Consider the following 17497-nt stretch of genomic DNA (forward strand, 5'->3'; position numbering starts at 1 on the left):
TGCATTCTTGCCAGTGCCAAGTTCCACCCATAGACGCAGTGCACGCCACTGCTGTGATAAGTTTGGCATGTATAATCTCATTAGTCTGCAACTGTTCGTCCAACAAATGCTGTCAGTTTAACTGGAGTGAATTAAAAGAGTGAAGTGAACGACAAGGACCAAGCAAACTGTTTCAGAATAGTTAGTTACATGATCGAATTTTCAACGAATGTTGACGCATGAGTTGCAAAATATAGGCTACAGTCGGTGTGCTTGCTTTCGATATCAATATGGTCAGCTTTTGGTCAACAACACTTTTTAAGGGACTTCATCATGCAGATTCTTTCGATAAAGCTATAAATAATAGTGGCCTATATTTAAAACATTTTAAAATCAGAGCACAATTATCTGATTCATACTTTTATTTAGTCTAAATTTGAGCTATTAAAAGCCTTTACGGAATATTATGCTATTTAATTTAACACAGCAGTAGGAAACCTACAGAAGAGCATGATATCAACAGAAAACAAACTATTTCAATGATTCTACGACATTCTAAGGTAATCCCAACACTAGGCTATAGCCTAAGCCTAAACCTAAGAAATAGGCTAAATCTGGAGGGAGAAAGTAGCCTATTCGTGCATTAAAATAATGGGTCTTTAAAAATAAATATTTTAGGCTATTTTATGAATTAAAAAAATTAAATGTAGCCTACATCTAGACATAACTTCATTTTATTGTTCATGATTTTACGGATTAAAATGTGAATCTAGATAATTCTCCTCAGTTTAGTTGTAAAGGTGTATAAAAGCCTGCTGGAAGTGAGTGTGTGAGATTGGCTGTGAGGAAATGTTGTAGCCTAATCAAGTCATTTTGTGGGACATTTCCGCATCCGAATACTGGTTTAATCGCACTGTGAATTCGTTGTCCTACTGAACTCAGATTGTTGATTCACCTGAAACTTTTTAAACAAAATTATGCCATCATGTGCAATAGCAGTCATAATGTAGTCTAATTAAACAAGCTCTTATTTCGCTTCATTGGCGCTTATTTCATTTCATTTTATCAAGACACTGTCAAAATCCTACAGTATGTAATTTTTAACCCATCTTTGCCAATAATTTACCCGTTATTTTGCACCCTAATGCAGGCTCATTTTTTGATAATAAACAGAACCAAGGATTTTATTTTTTACTTAGGCTACACTATCTTATTTATCTTGTCTTTGAGCTATTTGTCGTGTTAGATAAATAACCTAAATTAAGCCTACCCTTGTATCCAAAATGATGAATCACCTGAAATCTTTAAAATAGCATAATAGGCTAAATGCTGCTAGTCTAAGTACCAACAACATATTTGGGTTGATCAGGACGCAGAAGTAAAATTCTGTTTTACTTAATTCTCTCTAAAAGATGGTCGCATTATAATTCATGATTTCAGGAGTGTCATGTATTTAATCTTTTCCGTCAAACGTTGAAACTGCTCTCAGAAGAAAGCCTCCACTCCTGTCCAAGATCCTTGATGACCTCACTTCCTGTGTACAGTAGCCTACGCTATAGTAAGCCAACCACTCATTTTGTTGGCGTCATGCTTCGCTAGTCTGCCCATTCATGTGTATAATGCCATGAGGAATGTAATTTTAAGCTTTACTGTAATCTCAGTAATCTGCCTCATTTGATTCTTTTCTAGCAGCCTATTAACTAAACATGCATAGCTAGTTTATGCCTGTTCCACAAAAGTGTCTTTCAGTCCAATTTACAAAACTGATTTAAACAATATCCATCACTGGTCTGACTGGTCTAAACGTGTGGTAGCCTACTCTATACCCTGTGCTGTGTAAAGGCAGAATTATGGCAAAAGCCTGTTTATTCGAATGCTGCAAATTCACTAAATCCTACATTTCTACATCCTGCTTAAAGCCTTTAATAAAGCCTCAATAGGCAGCCACATACATCCCAATTCCATCATTCTAAAGTGGAGATGGAGGCACAGTGTAAGAGCCTCTCGTACTGTATGTGTCCAGTATTGTGTTCCATGCTCCAGTGTGCCTGCACTAGATCATCTCAGAACAAATTAGAATACATGCAAATCTGCTCTCTCGTCACCTGGCATCATTCCAGGTACCTATGGCAACGGCATTCACCATCACCTCTCCTCCCCAAGCAGTATTTGTGACCATCCCCCCATCAATCGCTATTCAGCCTGACTCTTATGCTCTCAATTTGTTTTTTCACTATAGAGGCAGGGCATATTCTCCTTGACTGACCAATAGAAACTAGTAGCCTCTCCATCGCACTCATCCACTCCTAACTTTATTCATAAAATTAACTCCTGATTTTGTGCCTTCATTTTTTTTAATAAATAAAATCAATGATGAAAAAACTCACTAGCAATCTAAATAGTTTGGTATATTATAGGCTAGCCCATTAGAGGAATGTGTGGTGACAGTAATAATGATGTGAATTAGTTGAAGAAAGCATGTAGCATGAATAAAGGCCCTATAGCACACTACACCACTGGCAGCTGCAGGTCTCCAGTGTCAAGGTCAAGTCCATGGTGAGAGATGAGGGAGCAATGCTGCCAGAGCCCACGTCAACATCCAGGACCGCTCCACGACGCCACCTAGTGGTCTCATTCCTGCAAACGCGGCCTTGTCCTCGGTATGCAAAGAAACGGGATAGCGCGTAAAACGTTCGCTTTTTTACATGCAGAGCTGGCCGTTTTTGAAATTCTTGAAATAAAACAATTTCAAGGGTGAGTCAAATAGGCCTACATGTAATTTAAGCATATTTTAAGCATTTTAGCCTAGGCTACTCTTGGCTAGACGCAGCCCAAGGCCATAATTGTGAGGCAATCCTTTGCCTCAAAATTAAAACTAGTTTATGGAAAAACACCAGAACGAATTAATGCGAAACGTTGTGCAAGAGAACATGCAGTGTCCGCCGTTCATTATCGAAAAATAAGTCCCGAAAGAGCTTATGCAGGACACCATTGCAAAGTCCCAAATTACATGGAAACAGTGCTAGGCTATTTGCTTTGATTGTTGCGCCATCTTGTGGTGTGAGGTGGTAACATTCATGCCGTAACAGACATAATTTTCCCCTCAAATGAACGGAGTATTCCAACAGATAATAAAAAATGACATTTTCAAGCAATATTTAATTTCAAATTAAACACCTACTTTATTCAAATCACTAAGAGCTACACAAATCATGTATAATATTAATCATTTTAATATACATTCTCTTGGCACAAAACCTTAAAAATTTACAAAACAGCTTTGAGCATAGATGCATCAAAAAAAGATGGTGATAAACTCTGATAAATGTTGTTTAGATAGGTACAAATTGTCAACAGCAAGAAAATGGGTTATTTTCAGAAGTCATGCACAACAGATACCACTATACTGGTAATATCAGGTTTGTCTGGTGTACCGTTTAGCCTACTTTATGTCAAGTCTTTCCTTTTTTGTGATCCATTATGTCCTGATTAAATTACATTAGGCAATTTATCAGTGGAGACCTATTTCCCAAAAATTCAAATATGGTGGCTTCAGAAATCCTCCCAAAGACATGAGAGTACCACAGGGAGCAAATGAAAAGCAACATGTGCTTTGGCATAGCTTGATTGTCAGCTCAATTTTAATACTGTTTTCAATCAGTACGCGTTTAGACATCTTTTGTGCAGCTCAGTTACCACCTAATGATCAGATGGCATCAGCCCTGGTCCCATGCCAGTAGGGCATCAGATTGAGATCAGTCCTTGAGTCTGTTGTTCTCACAGGCTGGATGGACAGGACTCGGTATTAATGACCACGCTTCACATTACATTACATCACTCCTGATATGGGTAAATAGAATGTACACAGAACTGCAATTGCACATTGTTACAACATACTTACTGCATTAAAAGCTTAGTATTGTATAGTATTCTTTCAGCTACTGAGTTAGTGAATAAGTCAGCTAATGTAGCAAGTACACAATTGTATCAATTTGGAATTACAACACCTGGTTACATGACACTTACAACCACAAAAGCTGCAGCAGGAGATCTGTAATGCTAAAATTCTCTCCAGACAATGAATACTTATTGTGATGTTTAATTATCCTCAGGGGTGCATTGCAACCAAACCCAAGGTTTACCAATTGAGGTCCACACCTGACTGTTAGTTTAGGGGAGCTCTAAGGGTGAGCAAGAATCATTCAAGAGATTCCAATAGGTTGCTGTGGAATAAAACATTTAATATAGTCGCCAGTCAATTGAACGTTAAACCCATGCTGCTGGCTAACTTCACTGGTAGGTGCTGAGATTACCCGAATCCTCGCTATCCTCTCTATGCGGAGCGGAAACTGAGGTGAACAGATGGCGCCCTCTACTGTTATTTCAGTGCACACCACTATGCCCACAATCCACAGCTAAAACAGCAGCAGATAGTGCTGTTCCAAATCTTGCGCCAAAATACAGACAATTTCTAAAATAAAATGCCAGAGGGACACAGTGAAAGCCTCTGCATTTCAATAGGGGATATGCAGCCATATCTGTGAACGGAATTTCATATGTAGTGTCTATGTGCTCCCCTGAACTGCAGGTTTGGAAACTCAATTTCACGTTTAGGCTTTGGCAGAAGTGCTCGGTCTGATTAGATGTAAGCCGGTAGACAGATACACAGGCAGGCAGAGATATGCTACACTTCCAGTTAGACCTCGCTTCACAATCCCCCCCTCCCCTCGCCCAGTCTCTCTCACACTCTTTTTCCCCTAAGACAAGTGAGAACTCTGAGAGAACGACAACATCCACAGAGAAAATCTGAAGTGTACCACCATACACTTCCACACTTTGCATTTAGTGAATAGTAAAATTTGTACTATTGCTCTTCCAGGCACTTAGGAAGGGTCCAGGAAAGAGCTGGACTACATTTCAGTCAAAGAGAAGACTAGTGCAACACGCAGAAGTCACACAAAGGCCTAGCATGTATGTGTGATTATTTGTGTGCTTATGAATGCATTGCTGTCTATACAGACATAATCTGACTGCTCAGTTGGAACACAGAGATAAATGTTATTAGACACAGGCAAGGACATAAACAGATAAACGTGTACGCACATTCACAGACCAACAAGAGTGGCAGTGTTTTCTGTACAGAGAGTGTTGGTCTGGAGTTGTCAGCAGCTATGTAGTCCTCTGTAGAACACATGCACTCTCTCTCGCCCTCTATTCCTCACACACACACACACACACACACACACACACACACACACACACACACACACGTGGGTACGTAAGCATACGCACGCACGCACAAATATCCTTCCTTCAGCAACTCCGCACCTGCTGCGGGTACTCAGGCTGTGTGCAGGCTTGCAGTGATCCAGTAAGGCCCAGATCTAAACATAGCCCATCTGCACATTACTCAGCAGGCCAGCTACAGCCGAGCTGAAAGCTTTCTCAAACAACTTCGGAAGTACGCAACTTGCAACTTGCCACCCCCAACACACACGCACACACAGCCACACACAATCAATCAACACATACACACACGCACAAATGAATGCTCTTGTGTGCGAATCCACAGTCTACAGCATCAATTCATCATACTGCAAAATTCAGCATTTAATGCATATGTTAGCTATACATTTGTAAAACACTAAAGGTAAATCTGTCTCTGTGTTCAAATGGAAACATTCTACTATTGTTTACCATCTTTCCCTTTGGTAATTATTTAGACAGAGCCAAAACAAAACAAAAACACTAAATCAAACAGAGAACTCGATCATCCTCACCACCTCACCATTGCTTTGAAAGGATACTACAACAATGCTTAACACACCAAAACCGGTGTGTACGTGCAAATAACGTGCGCGTGCACGTGTGTGTGTGTGTGTGCGTGCGTGCATGTCCGTGTGTGTGCGTGGGAGTCCTTGTGAAGACTATTGTGTGTGTGCGTGTGTCAATTCATTCCCAAAGGCTCATCCACAGTTCACACCAGAAGGCAAATGAACCCCCCCCAAAAAAAACAAGACGTGACTAAAATCCGAATGCATGAGAGTGCTGAGAGCTGGGAGCAGAGAACTTATGTGTCCAGTGAGCTCAGTGTGCTGTGTGGGGGACAGGCGTGTTGGGGACAGGCGTGTTGGGGGACGTTGGGGGAGTGATGGTCGGAGGTGAAGAGGGCAGTGCTAGTGTGCGGATGGACACTCTGACGTGACGTGGAGGTACCAGTATTGCACTTGGTGGACAGGACAGGACTGCACTGCACTGCACACGGCCTACTGAGGAGAACTGCTGTGCAGGCAGACATACATTCGCTTACAGTTTAGCCTAGGTTCTTACACACTCTTAACACACACACACACACACACACACACACACACACACATCACATCCAGTCACACAAGCAACTGGACACACACTACCTGGTCAGTGACCTCCACTGGGCGTGGACTGCCCGGTGTGTGTGTGTGTGTGTGTGTGTGTGTGTGTGTGTGCGCGCGTGTGTGTATGGCTGCTGGCGGTCAGGCAGCGCTGGGCTCAGCTCGGGCAGCCCGTCCTCTGGCGCTGCGTTTGGCGCTACACCCACAGCTCTCTGTGTGTCCCCGAGCTGCTTCCGCTCTCTTGTCCACTCCTTCTCTCTCTATCCCTCTCTTCTTCTCCTCCTCCTCCTCCTCCTCTTGTCCGTCCCCCCCCTGCTCCCTGGCTTCTCTCTTCTCTCACTACCGCGGCGCGTAGCCCAGCTTGCGCAGCAGGATCTGCGTGAGGTCGAAGGTGGTGAAGCTGATGCCCACGGCGATGGGCCCCTTGACCCAGTTCATGCTCAGGCCCTTGTAGAGGCCGCGCGCCAGGCCCTCCTCGCGCACGATCTCCCGCATGGTGCCCAGGATGCTGCCGTACGTGTGGCCCGTCACGCCCGCCGTCTGCATGCGCCGCCGCACCACGTCCAGCGGGTACGACGCCGACTGGCCGATCAGGCCCGCGCACGCCCCGAACGCCAGCCGCTCGTACGAGTACGGCTGAGGGCGACCCGTGCGCTCTGGGGGAACGGAAGAGAGGGAAAGAGAGGAGGAAGAGAGAGGAAGAGGAAAGAGAGGAAAGCAAGAGAAAGAAAGAGGTGAGGGAGGGGAAGAGGAAATTAGTCAGACACATTCATAGAGGAACTTCAATCTAAATGGAGCTTTTGGAGTGATTCAATGGAAAGGACACAATTTGAGTGGACTGGTTATCATACACCTTGGACCATCTTTGGACCTTCATGAAACTTGGAAAGTTCATTGCATTCATAAACACATAAACACACGCACGCGCACACACACACACACACACGTTCAGACACATGGGGCTCCTCTCTTTCGTGTTTTTATATATCCTCCCTTTCTCGGTCCTCCGGCTCGTTCCCGCTGATCTAGATAAAGAATGATGGGGCGGCAACAATGAGACAGTCTATCCAGTGTTCTTTATAGATCAGTGGGAACGAGCCGGAGCACGGAGGATTGAGGAGAGAGGTTGAGAAAGGTTGAGAGGTTGTAGGGTTCAAGCTGGCGTACCTCCGTGATGCTTTTTCAGGGTCTCGTAGGTGAAGAAGCTGAGTCCCGCGTAGGGCACCACGCCCAGGATGGTGGGGGAGAAGCCCCGGTACAGAGTCTTCAGGCCCTCCTCACGCGAGATGCGCACAAACACGTGCATGATGTTGCTATACCTGTGGAGCACACACACACACAATGACTCATCTATGGGGATAAGGGATACCGTAATTTCCCGACTATTAGCTGCGGCTTCGCAAAATTTCTTCCGTTACAAGGTTCATACAGGGGGGCAGTTAATATGGTGTTAATATGGTTTTATTTCTTTTAACTTGCATAAAACACTGTCCTGCAGCTTGTACGCCGGGATATCTTAAGAGTCCATCTCTACAGACAGTCTGTCACGATCTTGCGTATGATGGCATTTAGTTTGGGAACGTGCACACATCCAAATGAAGGCCCAGCAGCTAAAAAGTCAAAGATCCAACATGAAGAAGAAGGTCGGCACAGTTGCTCTCCGTTTGTTTAATTCATTAGAGTTCAAGTTACATTTCAAGCCCTTTGACTCTTCATCAGACTTACGATGGCATTTTCTCATTACTGCTTTCTTTCAGTGTACTGTATGCTAGCAGCACCCTGTGTTCCCAGCACAGTAGCCACAGTGTGCACTGCTATTCCAACAATGAGACACAAATACATTACTGTCCACGGTGACACAGAGCCCACTGACTGTTTAGCCTATTTATCTCCCTGTGGGGGAGGGTGTTGATGGGTTGCACTACACATTTGAGGTGGCACTAAATAGTAATCGTTTTTTTAATAGTCTCTCCTTTTGTATTATTTTAACTCACAGTCATTGTCTGTACACTGTAGCCCTTTTCTATTTTCTTGATTTGTGACTTAAGGTCTTTTATTTGTTCTTTGCACTTTAAGCACTTTTACTGTGAAGCACTTTGGTGTGGCTCAGCCGTCTGTAAACGTGCTATAGAATTTGACTTGACTTGACTTGACTTGACTTGACTTGACTTGACTTGACTTGACTTGACTTGACTTGACTTGACTTGACTTGACTTGACTTGACTTGACTTGACTTGACTTGACTTGACTTGACTTGACTTGACTTGACTTGACTTGACTTGACTAGTAAAGAACATCCTAGTGGGAATGCGTCAACAAAGAAATCATAAGCCTTCCAAGAGCGTATGTGCCATGCACATCCTTGACTTGACTTGACTTGACTTGACTTGACTTGACTTGACTTGACTTGACTTGACTTGACTTGACTTGACTTGACTTGACTTGACTTGACTTGACTTGACTTGACTTGACTTGACTTGACTAGTAAAGAACATCCTAGTGGGAATGCGTCAACAAAGAAATCATAAGCCTTCCAAGAGCGTATGTGCCATGCACATCCTTGACTTGACTTGACTTGACTTGACTTGACTAGTAAAGAACATCCTAGTGGGAATGCGTCAACAAAGAAATCATAAGCCTTCCAAGAGCGTATGTGCCATGCACATCCATAACAGGGCTTGTACGCTATGAAGGGCTTGTCAAACATTTGGCACCCACTGGCACTCCATCGACCCACGGGCACACTCACATCTCTTTGGGTGTGACGGCCATCCTGGCTCGCACCATGTCCAGCGGGTACGTGAGCGACACCGCCGTGGTGCCCGCCAGGGAGCCTGCCAACAGCCGGGGCACCGGGGGCAGAGTCCTGAGGAGACAAGGAGCACAGTGAGGAGAAGAACATGGACATGCACTCTGACTGTCCACACACTGCACTGCACACATACTGCAAATGGCAATGAACAAAACATTATTCAGCAGTGAGTCATTTCACAGCATCAGGGCTTTCCGGAGGTCTTACCGGTAATGCTATCTCATATTTTACTATTCAAGGTGTGTCTCTTAAGAACTCCCATGAAATAAACGTTTCTGTGTACGCTTCAAGAGGCTTGAGTCTTATCTCTGGCATCAATCATGGTCCGTCATGCTTCAGATGGGTAGGACAGAGAACATCAGCAAGAACTACTAAGAATTGACATCTTGGTCTTACATTCCAGTCAGTGTTTTTGTAGTCAGCTTTCACCGCTCAAAGGTCACACAAGGCGCAGTGTTAAGTGAAGGTGAAAAAAATCAGTAGCAACTCTTCCACTTTTGTTTCCAACATAGACAGACAGAAGAAAAGCTTAAAAACAAAACCCAAAACAAACAAAAAAAAAACAGTCTCACAACAGCCAATAGGCAGTGTTTTCCTCAGCCCTGTAACAACAAACACTCTGTTGAAAGAGCCACAACACTTCAGCTAAACATGCACTGGGGAAGGTCTTTACTAATAAATTATCTTTTGACTTATTAAACAAGCTTTTAAGAACTTGGCTTACAGGAGTGCATCAAAGCCAGGTGCCCTTTGAGTTCAAGGACATATGACATGCACATGCAGCACAGTGTGTCTGTACTTTTTGGTGTGACTTGTACTGTTTGCTTCACTAAGCTTTGCTTGATGAATTTTCTTGCTCTGTAGAAACCAATGTATGATATAGCATTTTATATCGCTATCATCGAGTGAAAGCACTGACTCTGACAGCAATTAAGCTATCGTCAACTTGAAATACTGTTAACCTGCATTTTAAATCCAGTTTGAAAGAACCATGAACCATCAACACGGATTTGAGTATCCAACAAAAGCAATGGTCCAAACATAAAATAATGTTTAATTATTAATCATTGATAATACGACCTACATTATGCTCATTTATCATTATTTTTACTGTGTATGTGTCATAATCAATGTTATCGCTTGTCAAGCGTTTGTGATTGGACCTGTTTTCCGCTGTAGCTTTCCGACATTCCGCATAACCCCTATTGACTGGTTCTCCTCATTCCTCTCATTCTGTGGAAAATGGCTTGCATCATACTACATGGGGGGAACTGACACTCACTTGCCCTGGCACTGGTAGTAACCGCCCAGCAGCCTCTTGTACTGTTCATGGGCACAGAACTGGATGGCAGCATAGGGGATGACACGGACCATGGTGGCAGAGTTGCCCCGCCACAAGCTAAGGAAGCCATCCTTCAGGTAGGTGCGGTAGATGAGCCGGTAGGCCTCCTGAGGACACACACACACACACACACACACACACACACGATCAGCAAGTTGGATGTTGCTGAACATTACGGACATGTTGAGCATGACTCAAATTCAAATGTGTCTCTCAACTCACCTTGGCAGAAAATCTCGCTGAAGACACTGCAAAAACAAAACAAGAGAGAGTAAAACTTCTGCTTGTAATTGAGCTACATTTAAAAAAAAGGGAAATGACAAACAGTTGTGGCGATGATTTCTTTATCATCAAAGTGCTTATGGTGTGTGAGTGTGTGTCATTGCCTTGGAAGATGATCTTGGTTCTGTCCAAAGGAGCCACAGATGTTTTGGCCACAGCGCCAGCAAAGGCTCCAGAGAGCAGGGAGTTCACCACTGTGCGACCCTGTTTGAAACCCTAAACACACACAGAGAGGAGGAACCACGTGAAGACCACAGAAGAACCGAATTACACACATAACGCTCAAGGGAAACTAGGTTAAAAGCATGTCTAAAACACCATAAGAGAAAGACTGATTAGTGTCTGGGGTATTCTACAGCCTTTGTAGAGAGAGCTAAGGAATGGAACTACTGCTTAACACCAAAACAAGGTAATTGATTGTCAAAAAGTGTTGGGTTTAGATGGATCAACCATGGCAGCCCCTCACTGTTAAGCAGCTTTCATACATACTACCCCACAGGAAAAACAGACCTGTAAACACAGAGGAATGACCATGGCCTTGTTTGCTGTGACCACAACTAGCCCTTTTCCACAACACCCCCCACAGACCACAACAGTGCTACAGTGCCATATTTCATACAAGCACAGATTCTGTGTTTCTCTGAAACACCTCTTGAACACCAATGATTGTGTGTGAAAAGGGAACATGAGAATCAGCATCCAGCAGGGTAAAGCATTCTCATTTCAAACACAAACATACACTCCGAATACAAAGTCAACCGACTCGTAGGCCTATCACTTTTAGAGAGAAAGAAAGTTGTGTCTTGTCATCCGCATTAAATTATGTGCTATCTGTACTGGTTGATATTTGTGCAGTAGAAGATTATAAAGCTTACATAAGACAGACCTCCTGTGTGTGTGTGTGTGTGTGTGTGTGTGTGTGTGTGAGTGTGTGTGTGTGGAGAGAGCAATGGGTTTTGGCTTGATCTGAGCAACCAAGTGAAAACCATTTCAGAGGCTTTGCACCACAGCAGACAGCCAGAGCAGGAGACATGCTCACTGCATAGAGATGAGCTCACTGCTGCTCCACCACAGCTCACTCCCTCAGTGACTACACCACCACCTCCACCTCTACACCTCTACACCTCTCCTCCTCCTCCTCCTCCTCCTCCTCCTCCTCCTCTCTTGCTGAAACACCCTCAGAATAAACACACACACACACACAAACATCAACCCAACCTACTGTGCCCTGCACCTACAGACAAAGAGAGAATGAAGCTGGAGTGCAACAACTAGGTTCAAACGGAGAAGAGACTGACATTTTTGTTATGTTTAAATTTATAAAGCCAGGAAATAAAAAAAAAATGAAATGAGACTCTGTGTGGAAAGCAGCAGAAGAAGAATAGCGTTAAAAAGTTTGACTCAAACAATACTTTTTCATGATGCCCAAACATGCCAAAACAGCACCACATAATTATAGTGTCACCATGAGAGTGTGAATCACTCCAACACTCCAGGGTGTGCATGTACACAGACAGGTGACGTTCAGAGTGATGGGAGCCGTTCCTCTGAATCCGAGTTATTCTAAGCACCAGGGACTCAGTGTGACAGCACAGCCTGTCATCACAGGGGCTTCAGGAACTTAAGGGATCTATGAACATCAAGAGACCAACCTCCGCTAGGCTAGACTACCGTACTGTCTTCCCAACAAAGCCACAGAAAAGAGGATAGAGAAACTCTGTTGGATGGCAATGAGATTGTCACATAAAATCCTGATTTATCATGCAAGTGTGAATATTTGTCACTGGGTTCTTCTGGGGGCAGCATTGGCCTACTGGTTAGGGCTTCGACCTTGTAACCGGTGCCTGGAACTGAACTTCTATAACGTTCTATACAAACAAATGTCTATGATATTTGTTGATACAAGTAATGAATGTATCATTAAGTTTTCCAACTACGCCCTTGCTGGGAGGAGTGAATTTTCAGAAGCCTGAACGGCAACAAAAGATATCCAATCTACGGCATACTTCCAGACGACAGACGACCAGTCCACCACGGCTGAAGTTCCCTTGAGCAAGGCACCTAACCCCTCACTGCTCCCCGAGCGCCGCTGGTTGGGCAGGCAGCTCACTGCTCTGGGTTGTGTGATTCACCTCACTGTGTGTTCACTGTGTGCTGTGTGTTCACTAATTCGGTTAAATTGGGTTAAATGCAGAGAACTGAATTTCCCTCACGGGATCAAAAAAGTATATATTCTATTCTATTCTATTACTTAAGATGATACCAAAAGTTAAGTCATTGTTAGGACATTCTCAGACTGGCTGGTTGTGATAGGCTATCACATGACTGCAGATTGCAATCTACGGTTTCTTCACACAATGGAGGCACTGGGTGTATTATACAGACACCACTCAAGTTACATTAAAGAGTGAGAACATGAAGGGGTGACGTTGAAACAGTGGGAATGATGAGAGCATCCACAAAAAGGGCTTTTGCCCAAAGCGCTTGAATACATCTCTTACCTGGAAGAAGACGCTAAATCTTATTCACTGACTGCAGTTAAATGATGACTAGGGATCAGTTCCTAGCGTAATGCTTTAGACTAATCAACCAGTTCTTGGTAGAGATCAAATGGATACCGGATAAATGGTTCCCACAAAGCAAAGGACGAATAATGAGAGGAAATCTGATATCACGGAAACTCTCATCACGGAACATTACCACAGAAAAACGCATTGAGGAAAAGAAGGCCATTCTTCCACTAACAACTCAGCACTATGAGCCAATCGTGCACAGTCATGCATTTTTATGTGTTGTTGACCTGTTAACCTAAAGTTGATGGCTTTTGTCAAAGAGAATATCAGCTTACAGCTTGGATTATAAAAAAAAAAGCTACACACCCACACAAAAAAGAGAAACTGCATAATTGCTTTAGCTAAACATTACTTTTGAGATGCTATAAATTGAGGAGGACTATTTATTCATCCCACTAACAGTGGACGACGTGTCTTGAGGCGGAAAGTCTTACCTCGGATTGGCTGCTGCTGGAGGAGGAGGGAAGGGGCAGCACCTCGCTCTGTGTCAGTGCCGCCTGGCGTTCCTGCACCCCATTCCCCATGCCCCCGCCCCGCCGCTCATGCACACCCACACTCAGGGTGGCACGCGGGCACCCGTCTCAGGGTGGGCACACGGCTGGCGCTGCCCAGAGGAAAGCACACAAGAAAACAAACAGATCAGGACGATAGACACAAAGCAGAAATTCAAAAAGCAGAAATTCAAAAAAGCACAATACAAACTATTTCCTGATGGACTTCAACTGGCACAAACCATATTAAAGACCACGGGAAGACTGTGGGCTAGGTCAGCACAGTAAACACACAGCAATATCAAAAGAAAGATCCCAAAGAACCGGTAGCCTACGTTAACATCTTGAGATTAGTTCTCTAAAACATGCCAGATTCACCTTGTGAGCGTTTCAGGTTCAACATGACACAAGTTAATGGGACAACAATGCACTGTTTGACATCATAGACACCCTGTAGGGACTCCAAGCATTATGCAAACTCAATCAAGCTTTGCCTCAGATAGCCTCCTGTGGTGTGCCACTGAGAACATGGGGCAACACCATGGGAAGTGGAATGGCAAACCTATTTATAGGGGAGTCGGGAACAAGCAAGATAGCAGCAGTCCTTGTCTTAGGTCATCGTTGGGACAGGGTCATTTTCCGTAAGAAAGGAATCAGCTGTTGGTAAAGCAGGCCCACCTCTGGGAATGTCGAGTGGACGGACCAATGTACGTCTGTGTTGCCACATGGCTGGCGCTGATGTCACCAAAACACTGGCGCTGAGTCAAGGTTCAGGTGATGGAACCGTTCCATTAGCTATAGTTTTCCAGACCTACACCATGATCTGACAGCACACACAAACCAACACTCTCTCTAACCTCAACTAGCTTACTTAGAACCGTAAATAATTAATCAATTCTTCACTGCTGGGCTATACTGCCAATTAATAACCCTGGTTTGACGCTTGCTATCTAATACAGCTAAAGGTCATGTCTGCAATTCTGTCAAAGTTTCACCTTTGATTCCTGCACTAGTAATTTGAGCTGAGGCTGTTGGAGACCATTTTGAAAAACAAAGGAGATGTTTCCACTGATCAGATGGGAATAGCCAGCTGTCTTGGGTCACTGGTTTGGAAATCCCTTGCCGTCACCCGACCCCATGCACTGAACCAGTCACTTCTACACCACGCTCGTACTTGGACCAAATGTTAGGACAGCAAAAATCTCAAGAGACACCCTTCAGGGAAAGCCTGATGATCAACTCCTCCAATAATCACTAGGTTAGATTCCCATTCCATTTCATCTTTTACCAAAGAGAGATAAACCACTGTACTGTACGCCAATGCGTTGCCTATTCTGAGTGCCTCTACAGTAAAACAGAGTGACCCTTGCTCCACTCCCCTGCCCTACATATGCTGGCTATATAAGTCACAGTGCAAGACTGCCGCTCAGTGATGCACGCCATCAACAAACAAACACTTCTGGAGTGCTGCCCTCTATGTGAAAGGTGTTTAAGACACAGTAGGTCAACTGTGAACTAAACTGATTTTTCGTGATTATGCTTAAATGAGTAAACATATATTTCAGTTCTCTAAGTGTGTGTGTGTGTGTGTGTGTGTGTGTGTGTGTGTGTGTTGCACACTGATTTGGCTCTTAACCCCCAAATTAACTGATCTGTACTTCAAATAGGAAGTCAGTGAGGGGTGTGCAGGGAGGGAACCAAATCAAAGCATCAGGTGGTTTTGTTAACAGTGCAAGACTGAGTAACTTTAAAGAAGCAGACCCCAGATCAGCAGGACGGTTAGTGCGGTTAATTGTTAACGGACAGGGAATGCTCTAAGAGAGGTGTCCTTAGCAGACATGCTGCGCGGAGAGATGAGAGCCAGGATGGCTGGGCACTGAGCAAACACAGGAGGGCCGTGTTGGCAGCATGCGTAGTCAGGCAACTGAGGTTGGCATCCTTATGGGCTGTGCCAAAACAGGCTGTGGAAAATCCATGCAAGCAGCTCGACCCCTTTTGCCCCTTGTTCCTTTTCAAGGCCCTCTTCTCCTTCAGCCTCCTCTGAGGTCCATCATGCTGCCACCGTCCTCTCTCTGCATAATCCCCGTTTTGTCTTAAGCTCCTATTCTGCTTGATGTTTTTTTTTTTCTCTGCATCCTGGCAACACCCTCCCCCTCCTCATCCCTCATCTGCACCAAACCACCTTTGTTGACCTTATTCCATGGCTACCTTGTCACCTACTGCTAACCGTGTTCCTCTTCCATCCATTTAGAACAGCAGCATTTCCCATTCATGATAGACTTCATTCTCTTCATCCACCTCTAACCTTTCCTCTCCTTCTCATTCCCAATGGAGCCAAAACAATCATCTATGTGATAGTCCTTGTCATCAGATTCAGAAGTCATTTCTGTCCTGGAAAAGTTTCTCTACACACCACTATCCTGACTTCATTTTGAAGCTCATACAATATGAGATGAGCCTAGATGCAGTTGGTTCAAGTCCTAATATCTGCACAAACACTTCTCCATTTCTTTATGACATTCTTTTACAGCTGTGACTAAAAACACTTAATAAGCTACAATTGTAAAGGCTGGCTGTTTTTTATCTACAGCTTAAACCTAACTCTTATGTGCTCATGTAGAGAAGATATAAATGTCTCTTTTTGACACAGAGCGGGTGAAATATGCCATCTCATGCTTCGTAACGTTTCGCCAATCGCCACCCAGTCAAAAGTCCAGGTGATGTCAAATTGTACTAACCCGACTCTGGGTATGTTTTCAGTATTGACAACACATATCAACTGTCCAAGACTGAAGATAAACAAAAGCGCATCAAATAATGCACGTCCATGTTTCTACATTACAGCATTGCAAACATCATCACAGTTACATTTTGACGAAACTGGCGGCTTTCGGCTTCAACGTTGTTAGTTTGATGTTGGCTTGCCCCGTTAGCTAGACACTAGCCTTCACTGAGTTATCAAACGCTTGCTAACGTTGACATTAGCTTGTATAATCTAGTAACGTTGGTGTTAACTTATCCTGTGGTGAACCTTAACTTACCTCACCAGGAATGTGATGGCACCTGTGGATCCCTTTGATGTTTCGCTTCTAAGTCCGTCCTGAATTTAGGTAAAAACGTAGTGAAATCCTATCAGTTAACGTTGTAATGAAGGGTGCCCCAACTGAGTTGAATGTTACCTAAGCCACTACGATGGCTAGCAGGTTAGCAAGCTAGCTGCCAGTTAGCCAGATGGCTATCTAACGACTCCTGAGTCAGGCTTCACTATGCAAAGTTTCGTTTGGTATCCTAATAATATAAAAGTCGTATGGCGGTTTATTGCCAACTTTTCTCGATCCACGGGGGACTGTCAAACACAGTTTTCCCCTTCTGTTGCTCCAACTGTGACTTTGAGGGGCTGACACCCTTCCATGCTGTTTAGTATCTGCTGTGACACACAAGACGAAAGCAAAGCAAGCTTTGCAAGGGCGAGTTTGCTGGTGTTGTGGGAAATGTAGTTAATGGAAGGCATCGCGGGATAGGTGCATTTGAGGGGCGTGAGGAGGACGGAGCGTCTATGAACGGGAGCCCCTCTATCTCAAAGTAGCCGTTCGTCCATTAAAAGCTGGAGGGAGGAAGCCACATGGAGTGTAGATGATGATATACTT

The 17497-nt window shown here is 44.1% G+C and overlaps 1 protein-coding gene across 1 annotated transcript; it reads right to left on the bottom strand.

Moving 5' to 3' along the window:
- Nucleotides 1–3136: 3136 nt before the first annotated feature.
- slc25a42 (solute carrier family 25 member 42) lies at nucleotides 3137–17285 on the bottom strand. Its single transcript, XM_062523810.1, has 8 exons — nucleotides 16892–17285; nucleotides 13794–13963; nucleotides 10891–11002; nucleotides 10727–10752; nucleotides 10445–10611; nucleotides 9100–9216; nucleotides 7518–7669; nucleotides 3137–7006 (listed from the first exon to the last, which is right to left on the bottom strand). Exons 2-8 carry the CDS (start codon nucleotides 13881–13883, stop codon nucleotides 6690–6692), a joined length of 981 nt encoding a protein of 326 aa, XP_062379794.1. The 5' UTR covers nucleotides 13884–13963; nucleotides 16892–17285; the 3' UTR covers nucleotides 3137–6689.
- Nucleotides 17286–17497: the final 212 nt, after the last annotated feature.

Source organism: Sardina pilchardus, chromosome 2, assembly GCF_963854185.1.
Source record: "Sardina pilchardus chromosome 2, fSarPil1.1, whole genome shotgun sequence".
Taxonomy (NCBI): domain Eukaryota; kingdom Metazoa; phylum Chordata; class Actinopteri; order Clupeiformes; family Clupeidae; genus Sardina; species Sardina pilchardus.